This window comes from Ambystoma mexicanum, chromosome 3p (genome assembly GCF_040938575.1).
Source record: "Ambystoma mexicanum isolate Mex_15411 chromosome 3p, UKY_AmexF1_1, whole genome shotgun sequence".
In the NCBI taxonomy this organism is placed as follows: domain Eukaryota; kingdom Metazoa; phylum Chordata; class Amphibia; order Caudata; family Ambystomatidae; genus Ambystoma; species Ambystoma mexicanum.
In genome coordinates this window covers 761,498,262-761,520,362 of record NC_090925.1, presented here as the reverse complement: position 1 = coordinate 761,520,362, position 22,101 = coordinate 761,498,262, and the positions used below count along the sequence as shown (strand labels likewise).

Below are 22,101 nucleotides of genomic sequence, written 5' to 3'. Positions count from 1 at the left end.
GTGGTTGGAGGACTTAATCCAACAGGGTGTTTGTAAGGCTCAATTTCCCAAACCCCTGTAAAACACTAACAACTGGATACAGTATGGAGAGTTAGTGATTACCTGAGGGAGTTAAGAGAGATTACTGTCCTGTTTTTAGGTCCTCACAAATAGCTGAAAATATTAGACTGAGAGAGAGGCACGGCCCATAAAGATTTTTTTTTTTTAAACCTGAACTTCCTCTGAGATTTTTCAGTGATTCCTGCACCATCTGTGACATGTGTTGTCATTGTGGGACTCTTCCAGAGCCCAGAGGTCCATTTCCATCCAAAATGCTAGTTATGCGAGTGACAAGTACGGCAGGCTTCCTACCTGAGACACAACATAAGCAGCAGGCTGTGAACTATACAGAGATGAAGAAGTAACCTCTACCTTACAGAGGGAAAGCTATTGTTCGGACCGGATTGAAGGTGGAAATACTGGAGGGTACCTATGGAAGAATGGCCCCAAAGTGTGGACTATGTGGCGGATCAGAAGGACATAGACTCTTGTTAGACATTTTAAGGGTGCATTAAAGAAAAAGGATAATGCCTAGCTCTCCCTATTTCTATGGGGTATTCCCCATCTAATAAACTAGCTCAGGTGCTCGTCGGTCATCAGCGAATGTCTTAACAGAAGCTGTCCGCTGTCCAAACTAACCCTAACTGACCTTCGCATTTACTTAACAAATAAAGGCAGGAGAATGACTCCCTTCCCATGGGTACTTGCTTCTTGCAAACGTTTGCTTAATAACTGTCCCTTGTGGCCTTCTTAATCAGTTCATACAGTTGTCTTATTACTTTGTTACTCTTTTATTTCTATTTCTTCTCCACATGGGATATCCTTGTTCCTGCACTGATATCTTTTCCCTTGTCTGTGACTTGTGTTTGTTGGTTACTTTCCTCTTTAATTCTATCTCCAAAGGTTAATCTTCATTTTTCCCAGGGTGAAGCTAGCCAACCTCTTTGTGTTTCTCTTGAGATGTATTTCTTTTCTATTTAGTTCACAACCTTTAGTCTCTATTGTATATATCTTTTGATATAAAGATTCCTTTATCTTTATCCTCGGGATCTTCGCTTGCAGTTTCTTTCTCATTGTCATTGATGCCTTCTTGACTTTTACTGTGATTAGTATGATCACTCTCCTATCGATTTATCATCCAATTCTTTCGCTTTCAGTGTTATAGTTTTAATGTCTTGACTGAGACGAGGAGAAATAGTGTCATAATGATTCCCCATTAATTCTCTTCTTCTGACTGTTATATTCTCATCTTGACTGCGATGGGTATGAGTACCCTGATAATGATTCTCATTCACATCTCTCATTCTCTGTTCTATTCTTGTTGTCATTGATAGGACGAGTATGAATACTTTAACGCTTCTCATTCACTTCTCTGGTTATCACTGTTCTATTCTTGTTGTCTGGACTGGGACCAGTATGAATAGTCCCATAATGATTGTTAGTCTTTCTCCCAGGTCCTCCGTATTCCCTGTTATCTGACTCTCTTGGGGATAACGTCACTGGGGTTTTGTTTCGTTAGTCTTGGGTTCTTGCTTTTGGCCGTTGGATTCCTTTTCCTCTCTCTATATCTAATACTCTGTATCTTACTCTCGAATTGCTCTCCCTCTCCCTCACATAGATCCAATCCTGATGAAGCCTGGAAGAGCGTGGTCTCAGAAGTTGAGAGCAAAACCCGCAAGACCCATTTCGTGGGCAGGGTTGGACTATCGACCCAAGAGGCCATGACTTAACTTTCCACCAACTGCTGGTCTCAAAACAATTCCAAATGGCTGTGATGGAACTGCCTGGGTGTAGTCTGCACCCTGCCCCCCTGTAACCATCCAAGTATAGTAAATGATACATCTTCCTGATTGTTGACTATGCAACCTGATATCAAAAGGCTTTCCCCATGAGAAGTAATAACACCAAGGCAAATACACAAGGTGCTCATCCCATTCTTTATGACAGTGGACTTCACTGCCGAAATCTTGGCCGAACAGGGAAGCAGTTTCATGTCAAAACTGATTTAACGAAATGAAGATCCTAATGAAAATCCATACTCTCTGTACATCCATCTACCACCCACAGATGAAAGGCTTATTTGAAATGTTTAACTAGACCTCAAAACATATCCAAAAAAACTGGTTTCTGAAGCTGAGAGGAACTGTGACAATCTGATCCCTTGGAACCTATTTTCAGTATAGAAGACTCCATAATCGGCAGACTCCCCCCCCCCCCCCCCATTCGAACTGGTCTACGGATGGAATCTGAGGCAATCACTTGCCATTCCTAGAGAAGAATGGGAGGGCACCAACAGTCTGCAATCTAGTGACCACCCCATGATCGGGAACACCCGAGACTATATAGAAAAGGTCTGTCAACTGGTGAGAACCCATGTGCAAGAAGACAAAGACCGACAAAGATTGTAAAACCAGAAGGCCTGACTATGTACTTTACAAGTGGTGGATGAGGTAATGGTCTTGCTATCTATTACCCAAAACAAAATGCTAACTTGTTTGCATCGCCCATATACCATAACAGAAGTTGTCTCCCCACTAACATTCAAGATACAACAAGCAGACCCTCTCACGCCCTCCCTACTGTAGCACATAAACAAGTTGAAAAGCTAGAGAGAAAACCTCCACCCGTAATTACTCTTGTTGTATGCCAATAGTAACAGAAGAACACTTATCTATCGAAGTCGGGGGAGTAACCATCCCAGCAGGGCCGACAGCCACCTATAATCAGAAAATAGCCCAGTGGATGAAGAATACTCCGAAGTGTTCTCCACAAAACCTGCGCGTCGGACATGGATTGTTCATAAAATAATCGCCCTGCCAGGGAACAAAGCATGTCTGAAATTGTGTTGACTGCCCAAGTCATGGAAACAGATAACGGAGGATCACAATGATGCTAAACTTGAGGTTCATAGAGAAATTGCAGTGTGTTTGATCCTTCCCAATTGTACTAGTCCCAAAGCTGAATAGTGCGCAGCCCTTTTGTATTGACTTTCGCCACCTTGATGAAATCTGAAAATTTGACACGCACCCTGTGCTGAGGATAGATGAGCTGAATGAAAGGCTGGGCCGTGTGATAAGTATTTCCACCTTGACTTTAACAAAAGGGTACTGTCAAGTACCATTTGATGAGGAGGCGAAATCCATAACCACCTTCTCTTTCCCAGAGGGAAAGGTCCAGTTCACTGCCTTACCATTTGGGCTACATTGGACCCCTGCAACCTTTCAAAAGGTTGATGGACCATGTCCTGTGTCCTTGCCAAGCCTTCACTGCGGCCTACCGGGAAGATATTGTTGCAGTCTATAGTTAAAACTGGAAGGAACATTTACAACATCCCACATTTGTCAGTAACCAACTGCGAGAGGCGCAACTAACCGCCAACTCAAGCAAATGTCATCTAGCCTAATAGATTGTCAATATTTGGGTTTTCAAGTGGGGAAAGGCCAAGTCGCCCCACCCCCAACAACCAGCCAAGGTTGATGCAGTATGGCAAGTTCCTCTTCCCATCATAAAGGACCTGCGTGTCTTTTTGGGCCCAGTTGACTATTATCAGTGTTTCATTTCCAACTTCTCTGAAATCATATGTTTGATCAACTGAAGAAAGCCTTGTGCGAGAGCCCTATCCTTATCATGCCTGACTTTACTAAATAATTTATCCTACAGTTGCCTCTACCGTGGGCCTTGGGGGCCATACTATCACAGATCGGAAATGGAGAAGTGAAAATACGTGATATTTATCATTTGGAAACTACACCCCTGAAAAGTGATTCATCATATAACCGAACTGGAGGCCTTGCTCGTTAAGCGGGCTGTTTATGCCTGCAATATTAACTTACTAGCCACACTGATTGACCCATGCCCCTCTCATCTGAATAGCTAGGAATAAATACACAAATCGTTGCATTGTGAGGTGTTTTTAACGGCCATTTTCTTACACTGTAGAACTTTGTGTGGGTACACAACAATTCAAATTTGATTTTCTTTCACAGTACCCCCAGTCATTTAGCAGACTTGAAGAGGGGGTGGGGTGGTGAGAGAGGATTTGGGAGAAAGAGTGGAGGTGTTACAAGGCCAGTTCTCTGGGTTTGTCAAGAGGGGGCAGAAACCCCTCTCAGCTGAGTTTGGGAGGTTTACCAGTTAGAGATACAGTGCCAGTCCTACTACTGAGTGGGATAGTGGCAGTTGAGAGGGTGCCAATTCCTGTCCCCCTTGTGCCTGTCTGTTTCCCATCAGTCCACCTTTCTCAAGCCATACCTCCACTGTACGATACTTGGCAGTGTTCTCTTGTTACTCCTAGCTACATTCTGGAAGAACCCAGCGAGGAGAACCTGACAGTGAGCAACATTCCAGCGCCATGCCCGACAGCTAGCAGACCACGACACAACCAGTGCTGTATAGTTCGTATACAGTATACAATCGGCTGTTGGCAGAGACTAAGGAACAAAGAAGGAAGAGTGTTGCAGTGCCACCACTCTGTAATCAAAGCCTGCAACACTGCTACAAAAACCCCTAGAGCACTAGGGACCATCACAAGATACAATCCCCAAAACCCAAGAAACTTGATTTTGGGGCACTGGCAGTGAAGCACGCAAAAATGAATTTGAATGCTCGCCGCCCACCACCTGCCTGGGCCGCAATTATTATTGTTCTGTGCGAATCAATTGGGAAAGTGGGTGCGGCTTAGCCTGCTACTTGTGAATTTAAGAAATTCTCACACGCCCAGAGTGGGGGAAGACCGGGCCGGATTGGCCAGATAGAGAAGACCAATGTTGGGAAAGAGGGGGGGGGGATAAAAGAAAGCAGCAGGAATTAAATGTGGGCTATTAAGGTGAAGTCAGAGGTAGAGTTGGAGGACAACCAAGAGGCTAGCGTGGGGGAAGACCGGGCCGGATTGGCCAGATAGAGAAGACCAATGTTGGGAAAGAGGGGGGGGGGAATAAAAGAAAGCAGCAGGAATTAAATGTGGGCTATTAAGGTGAAGTCAGAGGTAGAGTTGGAGGACAACCAAGAGGCTAGCGTGGGGGAAGACCGGGCCGGATTGGCCAGATAGAGAAGACCAATGTTGGGAAAGAGGGGGGGGGGGAATAAAAGAAAGCAGCAGGAATTAAATGTGGGCTATTAAGGTGAAGTCAGAGGTAGAGTTGGAGGACAACCAAGAGGCTAGCGTGGGGGAAGACCGGGCCGGATTGGCCAGATAGAGAAGACCAATGTTGGGAAAGAGGGGGGGGGAATAAAAGAAAGCAGCAGGAATTAAATGTGGGCTATTAAGGTGAAGTCAGAGGTAGAGTTGGAGGACAACCAAGAGGCTAGCGGAAGGAAGGAAGGAAGGAAGGAAGGAAGGAAGGAAGGAAGGAAGGAAGGAAGGAAGGAAGGAAGGAAGGAAGGAAGGAAGGAAGGAAGGAAGGAAGGAAGGAAGGAAGGAAGGAATATGGAGACAATTATTTGGGGAGAAGGTGAATTATTTGCTTGTTTGTGAAAGTGGTACTGCAGTGTGTGTTAATGTGGTTAGGAAAGTTAGTGGAAGGAATGATTGTGACGTGTATTGTAGTTGGTGAAAGAAGGTTGTCTGAGTAGTAATTGGAGGGAGTAGTAGTAGCAAGGGGGAGGAGGGGGAGTAGTGTGAAGAGTACCATCAAAGGGTGGAGGCAGGACAGAGGAGTGAGAGATATTGGAGGGAGGAGAAGTGAGCAGAGTTGAGAAAGGGGAGTAGAAGAAAAGAGGAGTGAGCGAGGTAGGAGGACTGAATCCCAAAAGGTGTTTTATAACGCACAATTTCCCAAAACACAGTAAAACGTAACAGCTGGATAGGGTAGGGTAGGGAAAGTTAGGAAGACTTTGGGGGAGTTTAGCGAGATGAGGCATTCTGCCTTTAGGTCCTCACAAATAGCCCAATATAGTATTAGACAGTGGGGGGTGGAGAGGACAACCTTCTATATCTACTAACCTAGGGTCATGGATGCTTCGGTTAGGGAGAGGTGCGATATTAGACGAGAAAGAGAGAGGGACAGTGCTAGGGCCCAAAAAGATTTCAACATAAACCTGTGAACTGCCTCTGAGATTTCGTAGTGATTCTTGTGCCATCAATGACCGGGTTTGGATGCTAGATACAATTGACATCAAGAGCTTGACAAGTATTAGAATTTCCACACAACTATATATTTAAATATATTCTACTAAGTGCACACTTGCATTGAAGTAATAACTACCATCTAAGCAAAGCAAATTATATACATGTGCCAACACAGTTTGGTAACCCACAATGGATTACCCACCACTTTAGTATTCATACATTTAGATAGCCACGCATACTTTAAAATTACTTGGATGGGGTAAAAAGATGTTATCATACATATTATGGGCTTTATAGGTTTTTAGAAACCCAGAGCACTTTGAACAGTGCTTAAGAAGTCCAGCCCTACTCTATGCAGTGTCCATGTGTGTTACAGGCAAGTAACCTTAGTTGTGCAGGTATAGAGCAGTTCAAACGCACACACTTGTGGCTACACTGGCTCAACCATGAAATTAAATTAGCTCGAATTGGCTCAAAAAAGACAGTTTGAAAGTCAGTCTGCAGTGTTACAGCTCAATTTGGATGAACAAGTAAATATTCAATACCAAAGGTTCATGTAAAGAAAAAGGTAGATGGTAGCTGGCGGGTAATAAAGGTGCTTTGAAGAGGAATGACAGCTACTTTATGCCCTAATGAGGTGTTTAATGTAATGCTTCAAAAATATTATGCTTAAAGTGGAGGAGGCTAACGCCAGGCAAAGAAATGTGTAGCTGCCTGGGAAGAGGAAATTAATGTGATCCTGTGCATGGTGGCATGGGATTTGATTTGGAGAAGAAACTGTTGTTTAACTGGCTCTGCAGGACGAGAGCACTGTTGTTCCTCGTAATTGGGACCCTCTGGATACCATCACGCATAAATGTTTGATTTCAGCCATCGTTGGTGGAATTGTGTTGACAACCCAGTAACATGTAGACATTTGCTTTTTGAATGACCTTAGTGGGTAAAAATATTTGCTCGAAGTTTGGGAGCCCATTGGTTTGTGTCCTAGCTGGTGTTTTTAATCATACTCTCGTTGGAATGGAGTTAAGGCTGTTACCTCTCATGGGAAGGGCTAAATTGGGTGTCCTAGTCAAAGTGGAGGAACTCTGGTTGTCTGACCTACAGGTTAGAGAAAGTACACTATACTCCTTTACATTTTGAGATATACATTTGTCTGCTGATGGAACTCTCTTGATGAATCCTGCTTGGCCCTTATAATCACACACCGCCATGTCCCTTATTAAAATCTAGGAATCCCCTTTGAATGGTGTCCTTATCCCTTGCTTAGCTGTTACCCCAAGACTAGTTTCTAAATTCTACCATCTTCAAGTTTGTTGGAATGTTTTAATGGCCACTGCGCTACTTGGTTGTGTGTGCCTCCATCGGACCCTCTCACTTCTTCCCTTGTGTTGCTTTGTCTGTGACGACTTCTGTTCACTCTTTTTCCTGTAATAAGTGTTTAAGATAATATTGATTTACTATTTTAGCAGTTCGTGTTTTTGTTGGGGGTCTGTCCAGTGTATTGGATTTAGATGACTTTATATGAAGCCTGTTCTCATATTCTGAACTGACCATCTTTTCCTTTATCTGGTTCCTTTTTTTTCTCTTGTGATCTAATCTGGGAATATTTATGACATGCCTTTGTTAGTAGTTTGAAACCAGTACAACAACCAAAGTTTCCCTGGTCCTAGCACTGCGGCATTGAGAAAATGACTACATTGGCACTGGTATTAGTGCCATTGCTAAAGCCTGTGCAAATGTTTTTTTTTTTTTTTAAACGGTTTTTATTATTTTAAAACAAACAATACAAACCAAACTGGCAGCGTTATTTGCAACAAACACATGAACATCAATTAGTCAAGACCACTGCTCCCCCAATCCCTCCCCCCTCAAGAGCTTGTTTGTCCTTCTCATTCCGTATCTGCTGCGTGTGGCAGGGTATCACCTTCTTCTGAGACTGCAGAATCTGTTATTGTTCCAAACAGTCCTGCTATTAATACTCTCCATGCTAGCAGGGTACTCGCTTCTTCTTCCCCACACTTGCTACATGCCTCCTGCCATACCACCGTTTCAGCCTCTGCCCATTTTTGCAAATCCCGCCACCATACCTCCACCCGTGGCTTATGGCACTACTTCCAGCCCATGGCAATCCTTCGTTTTGCGAGCACATAAGCCAAGTCCTTCAATTTCCCAACATGGTCCGTGGTCTGGGAAACCCTCCCAACAGGCAGGCCCAGACCGTATCTATAGTGAGCGTGACCACTTTGTCCGCTAGTTTTTGCACCACTTCTCCCTAGAAACTCTCAATCACTGGGCAAGACCAAAACGTGTGTCCTATCAGCATCTTCCTTATCGCATTTTGGGCACGCTTGTCGTCCCGCATTTACAAACTTCGATATTCTCATCGTGGTCATGTAAGCTCTGTGTGTTATGTACAACTGTATTTGTTGTAATCTGGCATTTCTTGACACTTTCTTGTGGTATCCCATAGCACGCTCCCACATCCCATCTTCCATCTGTGCTCCCACCTCTGTTTCCAAATCTAGCCTCAAATGTGTCAATTCCTTCCCAACCCGGGTCATCACCATCTCATACAATCTAGAGATCTCATGCCCTCCTTCTGATATGTCATATATTATCCCCATAATGGCGTCTGGTTCCTCTGCCAATACAGTCTCGGGCCAGATTTTACAAATATTCTGCACCAGCCTTAGATATGTGACATACTGGCCCCTATGCAAGCCCGCCTCTTCCCCTAGTCCTTCAAAATCCTTAATGGCCCCCTCTTGCCAGACATCCCCCAATGTAACCATCCCGACCGACTCCCAGTAGGTCCTGATTATCATCCTTAGTTGTTTGTCTTCCCCTGCCAAGGCCACCAACGGCACCTGCGGGGAACACGGGTAGGGGTCCTCCATCATTCGACATACTGTACGCCACATCTTCCACCCAAGCAACATCATACCCGAGCGCTCCTTCATTTCTGACCTAGGCAACCAAATAATTTCCTTCAGGTAAAACGGAGTGCAGTCCTGTCCAAACAGCCTAAATTCGGGAGTTACCTCATCAGGGAGCCATGTGACCACATATTGCAACTGCCTAGCTACATAATAGGCCTCAAAATTAGGCAGCTTAATACCCCCTTTTTCACAGAAATTCTGCAACTTCCATAGCGCCACTGTATTCCAAGTGCCATGCCATAGGAAGCCTCTGCACATACTATTCAGCTTGGCAAAAAACTTCTTAGGTATCATGTACGGAATATTGCTGAAAAAAATGTAAGAGCCTAGGCAGGACCACCATTTTGAGCATCACCCCCGTCCCATCATCGCCAACGGCAACTTCTCCCAAAACTTCATACTGATACGGATTCTTCCCACAGCCACCTCGGTGTTATGCAAATGTTCCTCCTCTACCGTGTGATATACATCTATTCCGAGGTAGCGGAAGGAGCCAACAGCCCATGGTATCGACAACACTGGCAACCGCTCCGGAGGCGTTCCTCTGTAGCTACCCAATGGGAACATGCTCAATTTTTGGGGGTTCACCGCTATGCCAGACAATTCTGCATACCTTTCCATTACCTCCAGAATATATTTAAGATTTTCCTCCGGATATTTCAGATATAATAGCAAATCGTCAGCATACAGGGATATTAGGTGTTTCTCTCCCCCTACCTCAATGCCTATCATGTCATATTGTTGTCGAAGGTACACTGCCAGGGGCTCCAGGGCCAGAATATATAACATCGGGGACCAGGGGCAGCCTTGTCTGGTGCCTCTGCTAAATTGCCACCTCTCGGATATCACCGCTCCTGTACGTACCCTAGCCAGCGGCTCACTGTACAGCAACTTCGCCCACCTAACATAGCCCGGCCCCATCCCGTATTCCTTCAGGTCCTCCAGCAACCACGGCCACCTGACTGAGTCGAAAGCTTTGACTGCATCCAGGGACACAACCGCCATTTCACCCTCGCTCTTGCTCCCCCCTTCAATCACCCAGTGGAGTCGCATATGGTTGTGGGTTATATTTCTGTTGGGGACATAACCTGTCTGGTCCGGATGTATCAATTTACTAATAACTCTCTGCAACCTATTGGCCAGGACCGCCGTCAATATCTTGCCGTCCTGGTTCAGCATTGACAAGGGCCTATAGGAGCCGCAGCTATGCCCTGGTTTGTTGAGCTTAGGGAGCAGTATTATTATCGCTTCTCTAAGCGATTCTGGCAGCCGGCCCACCTCAAACGATTCATTAAGCATTTCTAGCATGGAGGGTGGGGGGGTACCTCCTCTATATATGCTTTATAAAATTCGCTAGGGAGTCCGTCCGCACCCAGGGTCTTGCTGGTGGGCAGCTGCCTCACCACCTCTTCCAATTCCTCCAAAGTAATCGGTGCATCCAGCTCTTCCTTTTCTTTGGCACTAATCTTAGGTAATCCCATATCTCTTAAAGTTTCTCTTATCTCCTCTCGGTTGCCCCCACCTTTGTCATCATATAGTGCCCTGTAATAATCTAAGAATGCCTCATTGACTCCTTCTTGGGTGTTCGCTACCTCTCCATCCTCTCAACATACATACAACATACATACATCTCTCAACATACTTCTTATAGTTAAGGTTGCAGAGCCTTTCCCAAAGTTCCGCACACCGCTGCTGTAGTTTAAGTACTAGCTCTGCATCCCCCTCTCCCTTATTGAGTTCCCGTTCCAGTTCATCCTCAGCTTCCCCTAACTCCATTAGGACCCCACCCTGCAGGCCCTTTGATTTAGCAATGGCAGCACCCCGCAATACCACCTTAAAGGCTTCTCAGAGCGTGCCCGCCGAATCCACACTGCCAGCGTTCTCCTCGAAATAATGTGTGATCTCATCCCTGATATCCTCTCTAAAGACCGGATCCTTGAGCGCCTCAGCCCGGAGACGCCACGTCGGTATCCGCGTTCTGGGGCGGCAGTACTGCCAACCCAGGACCAGAGGCGAGTGGTCCGACAGGACCCTCGCTTTGTAGTCTTATTTGGGTGGTCTCTATCACCACATCTGGCGTGGCAAAAAAATAATCAAGTCTTGTATGCAGTTGTAGAGGGGCTGAGTAATGCGAGTACTGTTCCTTATTAGGATGTTTCAGCCTCCAAACATCTGCCAGCCCGAAGTCGTCGAGCAGTGTCTGCAATGCCCTGGCCGCTGGGGTGGGCCTATCAATCTTATCATCAGATCTGTCTACCCTGGGGTTCAGCACGCAATTAAAATCCCCTCCCCAAATAACCGCCCCACCCACACACTCACCCAGGTTGGTACACAGAGTCCTAAAATGTGCCGCTGTATTTTGATTGGGGGCATACGTATTTACAATGCACACCTCCCTATTCTCCACCAGTGCCTTCAATATGACCATCCTCCCCTCCGTATCCACCACCTCTTGTGTAAGTTGGAGCGGAACGTGCGGTGCCACCCAGACCAACACTCCCCTAGCGTAGGCAGAATACGGAGAGCCCACTACAGTACCTCTCGACTTCTTCCCCACCAGTTCCAACTTTTGCCGGGTCAGACGCGTCTCTTGCAACAGTGCAATATCAATCTTCTGTCTTTTCAAATACATCATGACCTTGTTCCTCTTTAAGAAACTATAGAGTCCCCTGACATTCCACGTTAAGATCTTAAGATCCCCCATAGCTCATAAGTATCCTCCCCCCTTCCGTGCAGCAAATCCCACCTGCCCATGCGATACAGATACAGCCCTCTGGCTTTTTCTTGTAGCCTCTTGTACAAACTCGAACACCCCATAACTATACACACCCCAAACTCCCCACTTCCCTCCCCACCCTCTACCCATCCCTTCCCCAACACCACACACCCCAACTGCTGCCCAGCTCCATCCTCGGAACACGGGCACCCCCGCATCTAGCCCTGCAAGCACCAAACAATGCCTAGAGCTCAGTAGGGTGAAGTCGCCCTAATGGCCACTTAACTAAAGTTACTAAGTGGGGTAAAGAGATCCGCTCTGCAAGGCTCCCCTAAATACAGCAATAGTCACAGTGCTCATAATATCTTGTGCAACAGTCTGACCTTCTCTGCTTAAGGCTGCGCAAATGACTATAATCAAGTCCCAGAGATCTATTCCGTGCCATCTTGTAGCACCCTCCTCGTGCACTACTTATCTCCTCCATCTCCTCTTCCCGTCCGAATGTCAGGCTCCTGGGGACATCCCTGCGCGTCGAGCCATCCCATGGCGTCCTCCGGAGTCTCAAAAAACAAAGTTTTGTGTTTATGATAAACTTTCAATTTCGCCGGATACAGCAACATGTATTTATGGCCCGCCTCTCTCAATCTCCGCTTTACAGTCCCAAAGTTCATGCGGCTACGCTGCACAGTCAGGGTATAGTCCGGGTAGGCCGTTATGTTTGCCGCTCCTCGTGTAATCGTTCCTCCCTTGCGGAAGTGTTCTAGTATCCTCTCCCGGTCCCGGTAGTTAAGGATTTTGGCAATTACTGGCCTAGGTGGGTCTCCCGGCGGCGGCCTCCTTGTTAGAGCTCTATGCGCACGTTCCACCGCAAATCCTTGAGATAAGACTCCTCCGGGTATCTCCTGCAACAGCATAGATTCGATGAACTCTGTAGGATCGTGGCCCTCCGATCCTTCTGGCAGTCCCACAATGCGAATGTTGTTCCGTCGGGTGCGTCCTTCTGCCTCCTCCGCCCTGCTCTCCAAGTTGCCCACTCTCTGCACCGGGGCATGCAATTCGGCCTTATGGGAGGCGCAATCTGCTGTGTTCGGGCTCACCTCTTTCTCGAGGGTCTCAGTGCGCTCCGCCAAGGACCTGACGCCCTGCCGGAGTAAATTCACCTCCTCCTGCACCTCGCCGACCTTAAGGTCCAATGCCATTTTCAGCTCAGTTACGGTTAGTTCAAGGTTAGCTTCCCAGGTCGCCTTCAAGTCCACAATCGCAGCCAGGACCTCTTGGTTAGTACCCGTCGCATGCATGCCGCCTGTAGGCGACTTATCCTTACTCTTGGAACTTTCCGGACCAGGACACGTCTTGGCGAAGTCGTCCAACGTGGGCTGCTTCGCCTTCGGTCTCACTGTTCTATTAGACATGACCCAGAGGACCTGCGTTCTGCACAAGTTACAAATGCGCACACAGTTCGCTTCTATCGCCCGACCACCGTGTGGCCTGCTCCTTCCTTTGCTCCAGTTGTTGACCGGCCATTTTGTTTCGTCTTTCGTCTCCGGCGCTCCTTATCTTTTTCGCACAAAACTCCACCACCGTTCCTCCCACGCCTTCCAAAAGTTCACCAAGCACAGTCAGACCGTTCACACGTCGGCATGTGTGTTTTCAGCAGTCATAGGCACAATGTTATGCAATATTTCGCCAGGATCATTTCAGGATCTCGGGAGCTCCTCCAGATCGCGTCCTCCTACATAGCCCTTGTAGCCACGCCCGCCCTGTGCAAATGTTATCATTGCACCAAGGCTCTCACTAGCCATTTTTGGTCTTTGTGTTGGGGCTTCAATTAGCAACGCCGGTGCAATTGAACCTATGGATGCATTTTAGCACTCTTGTGAAGACTGGAATCATGCTGTTGTTTCCAACAGTGCATATCCTGATATTGCACCAGTTCGGAAGCCAGTCATATTAAATCATTTGGTTCGTGCTACAGCCAGTGCAAATCCTAGCACTGCTCAGCACGTAGACCAGTGCAAAGTGGGTTATTGCCCCATTGGTGTCATGTCACAAGTAATTTACATGCACAACAAAACCGTTCCTAGAAGAAACTACTGTCCGAGGCCCAACACAGACCTTTCTGCTTGAGGTCTGGCTGTGCTGGTCTGGATCTGACCATTCAGCCCACCCCAGTCAGGCTGCAAGCCAATAGCAGACACTGCTTAGGGGCGGAGTCTTTATTGTTGTTTTCATTGCTGGTTGCATCTTTGCTGCCTGTCGAAGGCCTTACTCCACCAGGGGGAACATTGGTCTTCATTACGCCAACATCAACAGAAGGTAAAACTTGCTGATAGCGAGCAATTAATGCTGGTCAGTGATGGGGTACATGAGCATAATGAAAACCAGGTATGTTTTACCTAGCAAACTGTAGATTATGTGCAAAATGGGGACAGTATAAACTAGTCGTCATCTGCTAGTTTGGGATCTTGGAGTTCTGTAAATGTTCATGGGGCAATTTGGTGACTGGCATAATGTAAGGTGGTAATGATATGCAAAGTGAGTTTACTGGATAATTGTTAGGAGAGTTTTCTTAAAGTCCTACTGGTAGTCTGACCTCAGTAAGCTATCCTAGTGGTTTGTAGATCTCCAACTCTTGGTATCAGTCTGTACTAACTCAGGACCTTGGTAGAGTGCCAGAGCAGTCCGGTTTATCTTAAGAGGAGGATGTGAGCTTGTAGGTAAGTACAATGAATCTAGTTAGAAAGGCACATCAAAGAAGCACTTGCATTATAAAAGTGTGTATATATATATATGTATATTTACACCAGAATCACTTTAAATACTTTAGACGTTTATACTAGAACACTTAGGAATACTTTATAATACACTTCAAAGGGCACTTTCACTTTTGTGTGTTTTTTTTTTGCGGTTACATTTGTAGCAACGTTTGAAAGGGAAAAGGCAATGTTATCGTATTATCAGCTATTGCGCACTCATGCATTTTTCAAAGGTTTATACAGTAATGCATTTACTCTGTAAACACTTATAGTAAAGTCATTTAAAGGAAAAGAAAATGTTAGTTGGTTAGTGTAACATGAACTTGGTTCAAGGTTCTAGATAGGGCTTCTCCGCATAGTAAGTCCTTTAAGTCCCAAAACGCAACCTTGGCTAAAGGCAGTTCGGAGAGGGTTTGAAGTCTTGACAAGCAGCAGATTATGAAGTGTTCCTGTGGATTTCTCCTAGTTTCTAGTGTTACTGAAGCAGCAAATTAACAACTAACAAGGGAGACCTTAAAACAGACTCGAAGAAGGGACCCAAGCAGCAGCTTCGGTCCGAAGTAAGAGGGGGTTGCCCTGGACACCTCTTTGTGCACTCCAATGCTCTGGAGCTACTTCTTGAAATCGGTTAAGCAATACATTTTTCCCCACAGTACCCTAGGTTAGAAGCAGAGGCGTTGCTAGGTGGGGGGGCGGTTGAGGGGCTATAGCCCCAGGTGTTTTGGTTGTTGCCCTGGATAGAATCTCAAGGGCTACAGCTAAAAAGGTTAGCTAGCCCCAAGTCCCGACAGTCCAGACATTAGCATAGCCCAGAGTCCCGACAGTCCTGACATTAGCATAGCCCCAGATCTTTTCCAGACCTAGCAACACCCCTGGTTAGAAGAAAATGTTTGTGCTGGATGCTCCGCGATGTTGCAGCTCCGGACTCGACCACCAGATTCCTTGGTCTAATGCAGGACAATGGACAGGATCTCTTAGCAGCTGTCTCGAGGGAGGACCTGTAGCGCGACTTTCAGCAATTTCTTGGTTCACTCTGCGGTTTTGGCACCTTTTCTGCAGCACCGACAAAGGACACGTTCGCCCAGTTAATTGTCTTCGCTTCCGGCAGTCTCTCGCTTGGATGGGGGGGTCTGGGCCAGTTGGATTGGATCTCGGGAGTGTCCTTACAGGTTCAGCAAAGATTTGGACGGATTTGGCCTTCCCACGATGATGCCCTCAAAATAGGCCACAGGTCTCGTAGTATTGGGGTTCCGCAGCTCTGGAAACTCGAGCACCACGGGAGATGGCTAAATTCAAAGTTAGTCTTGGGACTGGTTGTTGCCACCAGCCAAAGGGAAGGAGTCCTCTTCAGAGCTCTTCAGTTGCACAGAAAATGGGGTCATGGCAGCAGTGGTCGCTTCAGTGTTGCAAAGGATCTGCATGCGTCTCTGGTTGTCGTCTTCTTCGGTTACTTCAGCTTCCAGTGGTCGACTTGATTTTCACTACAGAAGCCTCACCTTTTATACCGTTCCAACACACACTGTAATCTCTCAGCATTTTACAGGAAGGGGCGTTTGTCTAATCAGAACAGCCAGACCCTCCCTCCCTCCCTCCTTCCTGCCTGCCCAGACTCTCTGGAGCCTAGGCGGGGATACCCAAGGGTTCCTGCTAAAGGCAAAACACACAGGCCTATGCCTTCCCCTCCCAGAATGGTAGAAGAAGGGCGGACCAAGATCAACCACGCTAGTAACAGTGAAAAAGGGAGGGTCCCTAGTTGGTACTTGGGTGCCCTTATTGTGCACCACTGAAGCTATGACCATAGCCTGCAGTACCAAATAATAGACAATAGTTGGTAGAACACATCCATTGCCACCAGCCATAACTAGGTGATTGTCTATGTAACTAAAAAGTCACAGGAGTAGAGCGAAGGGGGCCGCTAGGTATCCCTTTGGCACTCCACTGAAGGTGGTGTTTGCCAATCTCTCAGACTATAGAGTTTTGGGAGCGATACAAAATCTCCCTATCCCCGAGAGCAGTAGATTCTTGGGGATATTAAAAAAGAATCTTAAAGGTGGACCCTGAGGGTCCCCAGCAACATTTCCCATAAGGAGCTGTGTGCTGCAGTAGTAAAACACAGATGCCTTTTAAGAGCCATGGAGCAGACAGACCCCACAGTATATGTAGAATACAAAGAATAGAGTTCCAAAAGACAGACCCTAAAAGAATGAATGAATGAATGAGCGTAAAAAGGCTTCACTCATTTAGGATTTAAAGACCAGGGTCAAGAAGTCCAGCAAAGTGTGCTGGAGGTCTTGCTGTGAGAGGGGATTAAGCATACTAATGATACATCTCCCTAACAATAATGTATAGTGGTCATGATGTACTCTAGGTTTAAAAGCAAATTATAATTATTCATCAAAATGTGTGGTCCCTTATGCTGACCGTGCCACTTTTAAGTACTTGTTCATACAAAGGACATATGATCATGTTCATCAGTCTGCCCCTTGTCTATAAAGGATACTTTCTAATGAAGGATTTAAGTTCTAAAAAGTGATGTATTGGCTCTTTCCTTGTCTTCTCTATGGCAGATGTGGTGGGGTTGTTCATGTTGAGGCTAATGGAGTTAACATTGCGTCTTAATTTTAAGAAATGCGGTGGGTAACATTCTTTCCGGTCTCCTCTTGCCACAGGCAGCTGGAGAAGTGAAAGCTTTGGAAGATTTCTACAAAATGTTGCAGCACGAGCCAGATCGAGCCTTCTATGGGTGAGTTTGTATAGAGACATGGAGCTCATCAGTGCCCTCTTCTGCTGAATTTTAGGAATTTCACGGTTCGGGTGAGTTGAAACAGTGGCCAGAGGTGGTGGCGGGGCAGAAGAGGGTTAAGTATGCTTCCAAGCATACATTCAAACCTGGTCTGGGTGAAATGGGATGGGTTATTTCAGTCCCCATTTTTTTTAAGAACTAGGTGTACCTGGGTTACCCAATTTACTCATGTCCATTACCCTTTATTCCATGCTTCTGGGATGTCTTTCCTGTGTAGCATAGGACCTGATCCCAGTTTTGCACAGCTATTCCTTTAGGTAACAATGGAGTGCATTGCTGGGTTAAGGTGATGCAACCCACTGTAGCTCCTCCCTCTGACTTGCCAGGCGGAGGGAGGAGCACAGGCGTGCCAGCAGGACTGGACGCCTGTGCACCAACAAGCCTTTTTTGTCACTTTCCACTTTTTATTTCTGTGAGCTTTATGCTTTTTCGCTTTGAGAGCAATTCCCTACGACTTTTGCCACAAGTGTTTTTATTCCTGCATGTTTTGAGAAGGTTCATTTCTGATGTCGAGTGCTTGAGTCGGAACCATGCATGGGAACACTGCTCACTATGAAATTCCTTGTCAGCAAGTTCACTATGGAAATGGCTTCCGTTTGGGAATGGGATTTTAAGAAATGTCTGTTTGTATCCTTCAAGGACTTTCTGCTGGTGAGGAAAAGACAGGAAAGTACTTCTCACATCCTTTCAATAGCACCCTGCCTTGGTGCCCCATTCCCTCTCGTCACTGGCCCTGGGAGGGGCATACACTGTTATAAAGCAGCTGCCCATTGCTGTAGGCGACTATGAAGACTCAGACCGGCAACTGTGCTAAGGACTTCCCGGGGCTTATTGCCATGATTCACCAAGAAGGTGTTATTTAGGTATTTCTGTGGAGCCGTTACAGTGCATCAGAGGCTGAGACTGGGTTTCTCCTACACTCATCTAGGGTCACTCATTTCAGATTTTCCTTTTAAATGAGTGTCCACTTTTCACTGAACTTTGGGGTTCTTCCTGCTTACTACATCTGCTGTCTGCAGGTATCAACATAACCAGGGTATTCCGGGTGAAATCTTAAACTCTGGGAGAAACTACATTTGGCCCGGCTTGTCAGGAAGTGGATGAACGTTGGATACAGGCTGGTTCGTGTCTAGAAGCTCTGTATTGTCTCCTCGTCACAGGCTGAGTCTCCTGTAGCAGGCAGTCATATGTAGAACAAGTCTCCTTCCATCCTTTTGTTATCTGGAAAGCATATTGAAAAGGATCTGCAACAGGTGGCAGATGACCTCATAAGGTCCCCGCTCCCTAACCTAGTCACTGCAGTGTGTGATATATGCCATGGGAATGAGAAGACACAACAAGCTTAAACGAGGGCCTCCAAGTTTAATATTGACCTTTGGGAGAATATCCTGGATCTACCTTTTGAAAGGATTGATCGTTTTCAGCCATTCACAGATTAGCTAACAGGTATACCCCCTCCCCTCCCCCCTTTACTTCACCTAGAAAACTTCCCCTTCACTTACTGGGTGTAGAGATTTATTCACCAGCCATTTATTTTGTTATACATTTACTTCTTCATAACTTGTCTGCCGCTTCATATTATGATGGTGGCCATGCATGTGGTTAAGGTTAGCTAAAGGTTAGGGTTGGGATCAAGAGGTGGCAGGGGGGTAGAATATGCGGTAACAAAGAAGCAGGTTCCCTGTAATGACAAAGTGAATGCTAGGGCAAGTGAAAGACAGGAGAAGTAAAGGTATGGATAAGTAAACGTGACATAGTGAATGTATGGCAAAATGAATGCTGGAGAAGTAAAGACGTGCATTCAAGCTAACACAGAAAAAGACCTATCTGTGATGAATGACCTCGCCTTTGGACAGATGACTTGGCTGCTCCATGCCAGTATGATTGCTAAGAGGAGGATATTGAGATCTTGGAAGTCAAGCAGCTCCTTCAATATCGATGAATGGGTGGAGGAGCTTCTAACTATTTCAACCTACGAAAAAGCTATCTACAAGAATGCAGGAGACATTGGGAAATTCTGGGACATTTGGAGAAATTTCCTTGAGGTCTACGTATAATTTAGATCTTTTATTTAGAATGTAGTGTCTCTGGAAATTATTATTATTTTTGCTAATACGTCTAGATTTACCATTTCACCGTTGTTTGACTTAATAACTGATAAAATGTTAATTGATAAAAATGTTTTATGGTTCTCTGTCCTTATTCTATTGTCTTTTTTTTCCTCTTTCCTCCTGCTATTCTGTTTGTTTTCTTCTTCAATTCATTACTTAGAGTTAGGTAGTTTATTTTTATTGTTGATTATATGCCTGATACATTTGGGTTAGCATTATTGTAATAATTTGAATGATATTTGCCAATTCAATATGTTATGTATTGAAAATAAAAAGTTTAAATCCATAAAAAGTCAACAAAGCAAGCTGGGCCTCCCAAGTATACAAACGCACAAGCAGTGAACAACACCAGCCGGTTTCTTTCTCCAATTGTGTTCCTGGAAGCAAAGCAATGACTTGTGCATCCGTCATGTAACATCATGGAGAGCGTGCACATTTACTGGAAAACCTTCAGATGTGTGGCCCACTATTTGGAAAGACCTTTGGGTATCATCTGTTGTGTAGATGGGTTTCCACCTCTCTTCACACTGCACCCCCCCACCCATCCAACTGTCTTTATCCAGGTGGGCTGCAGCACCTTATTTGATGAGGAAAACTACTGGAAATATGAGCGTTGAAGGTAGCCCCATTTTCTGGGAGAAAGGTTATGTCTTCTTCAGATATTTAGAGATGCTCAAAAAGAAACCTGCTGACCTGCTGACATGCATGGCTGTTATGATCACGTGGCTCTTTGTGAGCCACAGCGACAGCCTCCATATTGGACCCAACTGGTTCAGGCCAGTATAGGTCCCTGGACTAGCCCTTTCACTTCCTGTGGGGGTGGTTCAGTCCCTTTGTACAAAGGTATTTAGGCTGTATCCTGTGCCTGTTGCACTCTCTTGCTTGCCGGTTGGTGTCACTGGTGGTGGCAGGTCTGGCGAACTGCCGAAGGCATTATTCTGCCATTTTTTTTAAGGCTTCATTTGGCAATACTTGCTAAGTGCAGTGGATTGGGCATATCCTGGTTTGGGTTTTTTGCTATTAAAAACCAAGTCCAGGCTTATTGAAGACTCCCGGTGACTCCCTGCATCTACTGGGTCGAGCCCTCCATCTGGAACCATTTTCTGGGTTGTTTTACTGCTGCATCCTGCTGTTTACCACCACTATCTTCTGCTTGGCTGTGGGTAGCTGCTGGTGTCCAGAGGGGTCCTGAGACATCAACATCCCACCAGTACTTCAGTTTAAGGTGTCCAAGGTTGCCACAACCCATTGGGCCTCATTACGACCTAGGCGCTAATTTGTTAACGGCGCCGCAAAAGGCTGCGGCGCCGTTAACCTACTAGCGCCTAATTACGAGGTCCCTTTGCAGGACCCGACCTTAACGGCTGGTTTTACCAGCCGTTAAAGTCGGGACCCGCAAAGGGACCTTGGTGCTAAGTACAGTGCCGCAATTTGCGGCACCGTACTTGGCGCCTTCCCCATTCCCATTGAGCCCTATGGGGCAAAAATGGGAATGGGGAAGGGCCATGGCGGCATGGGGAATTACCACCCCGCCAACCTTGGAATGGGGTGGTAATTCCCCATTCCGCCATGGCGGAGTCGGTAAGTTACCGGCATGGACCATGGTGCTATTAGCACCATGGTCCAACGCCTGGGTCGTAATGAGGCCTATTGTCTCCATCCTGGGACTGTTTGCTGCTGTGCTGCTGCCTTCTTTTGTGCATTGAGCTGCTGTTGCCATGGAGTGACGAGGGGGTGGGGGGGGGGGGGGGGGGGGGGATTTGGTTCTACGTGTTCCCTCTTTTCCTGAAGTCTTCTTCACCAGATTTCCTACTCCTGGCTTGAAGGTATATGTCCTGGGAAGAGCCTTTGTTCCTTTCCTTGGTCGCTGGGATCTTCATTGGCACTGGATGCAACTCCTGGAGCAACAAAGCCTGATAATGGCACCTGTGAAAGCAGTGTTTATTCACCAGGTTGTTTCGGGTTGCTGGATCTGTTTTTGCTTAAGCCACAGACTTGAGTACTTACCCACCCCAGTACCACAGGTAAGTATCTGAGATACTCATCCTCCAGTGTCTCCCTGGTCTGTGGTAGAGAATCCTTAAAGGTGAGTCTTTACCCCATTTCCCATAGACTTCTATTGAGGTTCTCCTGTTCTGCAGCTTCTTCAGGGGTCTTGAGTCCATCTTTCAACTCCTGCAACACTCATGTGGTGTCTCCTGTGGCTTTCCCTGTAGTTAGTCATCGCCGCATCCACTTCTGTGAGGCAGATCAGACTTACCACCATTAAAGGCAGAGGGCCCTTTTACTTTACTTTTCCCGTTCGTTCCTATGGAACTATGAACTTACCTGAAACTCTCCTGAAAATTAATTCTGGGGTGCTTACCTGCCCATGGAAGGGTTTCCTGGCTCCTCCAGGGGGTCTCAGTGTGCTTTGAACCACTTACCTGTGATATATATATTTTTTTCAATATAAATTTTGAAAGTCGCACCATCCACTTCTCTCATGTGCAATATACTTGCAACACTGTGACTATATCTAGTGACTATTGCATCTAATCTAGGGTGGTTGCCCCTTTTCCCCAGGGGGAGCCACCCCCTGTGAGGCTAGGGAGGTGAGCCTGCTCAGCAAGACCCTCCGTAGGGGTCTGGGCAAGCGGGACCTTGGGAGCGATTTGCTTATAGGGAACA

The 22,101-nt window shown here is 46.3% G+C and overlaps 1 protein-coding gene across 1 annotated transcript in view; it reads left to right on the top strand.

Moving 5' to 3' along the window:
* PELO (pelota mRNA surveillance and ribosome rescue factor) overlaps positions 1 to 22,101 on the top strand; it is a 240,600-nt gene that overhangs the window by 118,514 nt on the left and 99,985 nt on the right. The window contains exon 9 of the mRNA XM_069651673.1: positions 17,187 to 17,260. Coding sequence (XP_069507774.1) covers positions 17,187 to 17,260 — 74 coding nt within the window. The remainder of the gene's footprint in view (positions 1 to 17,186; positions 17,261 to 22,101) is intronic.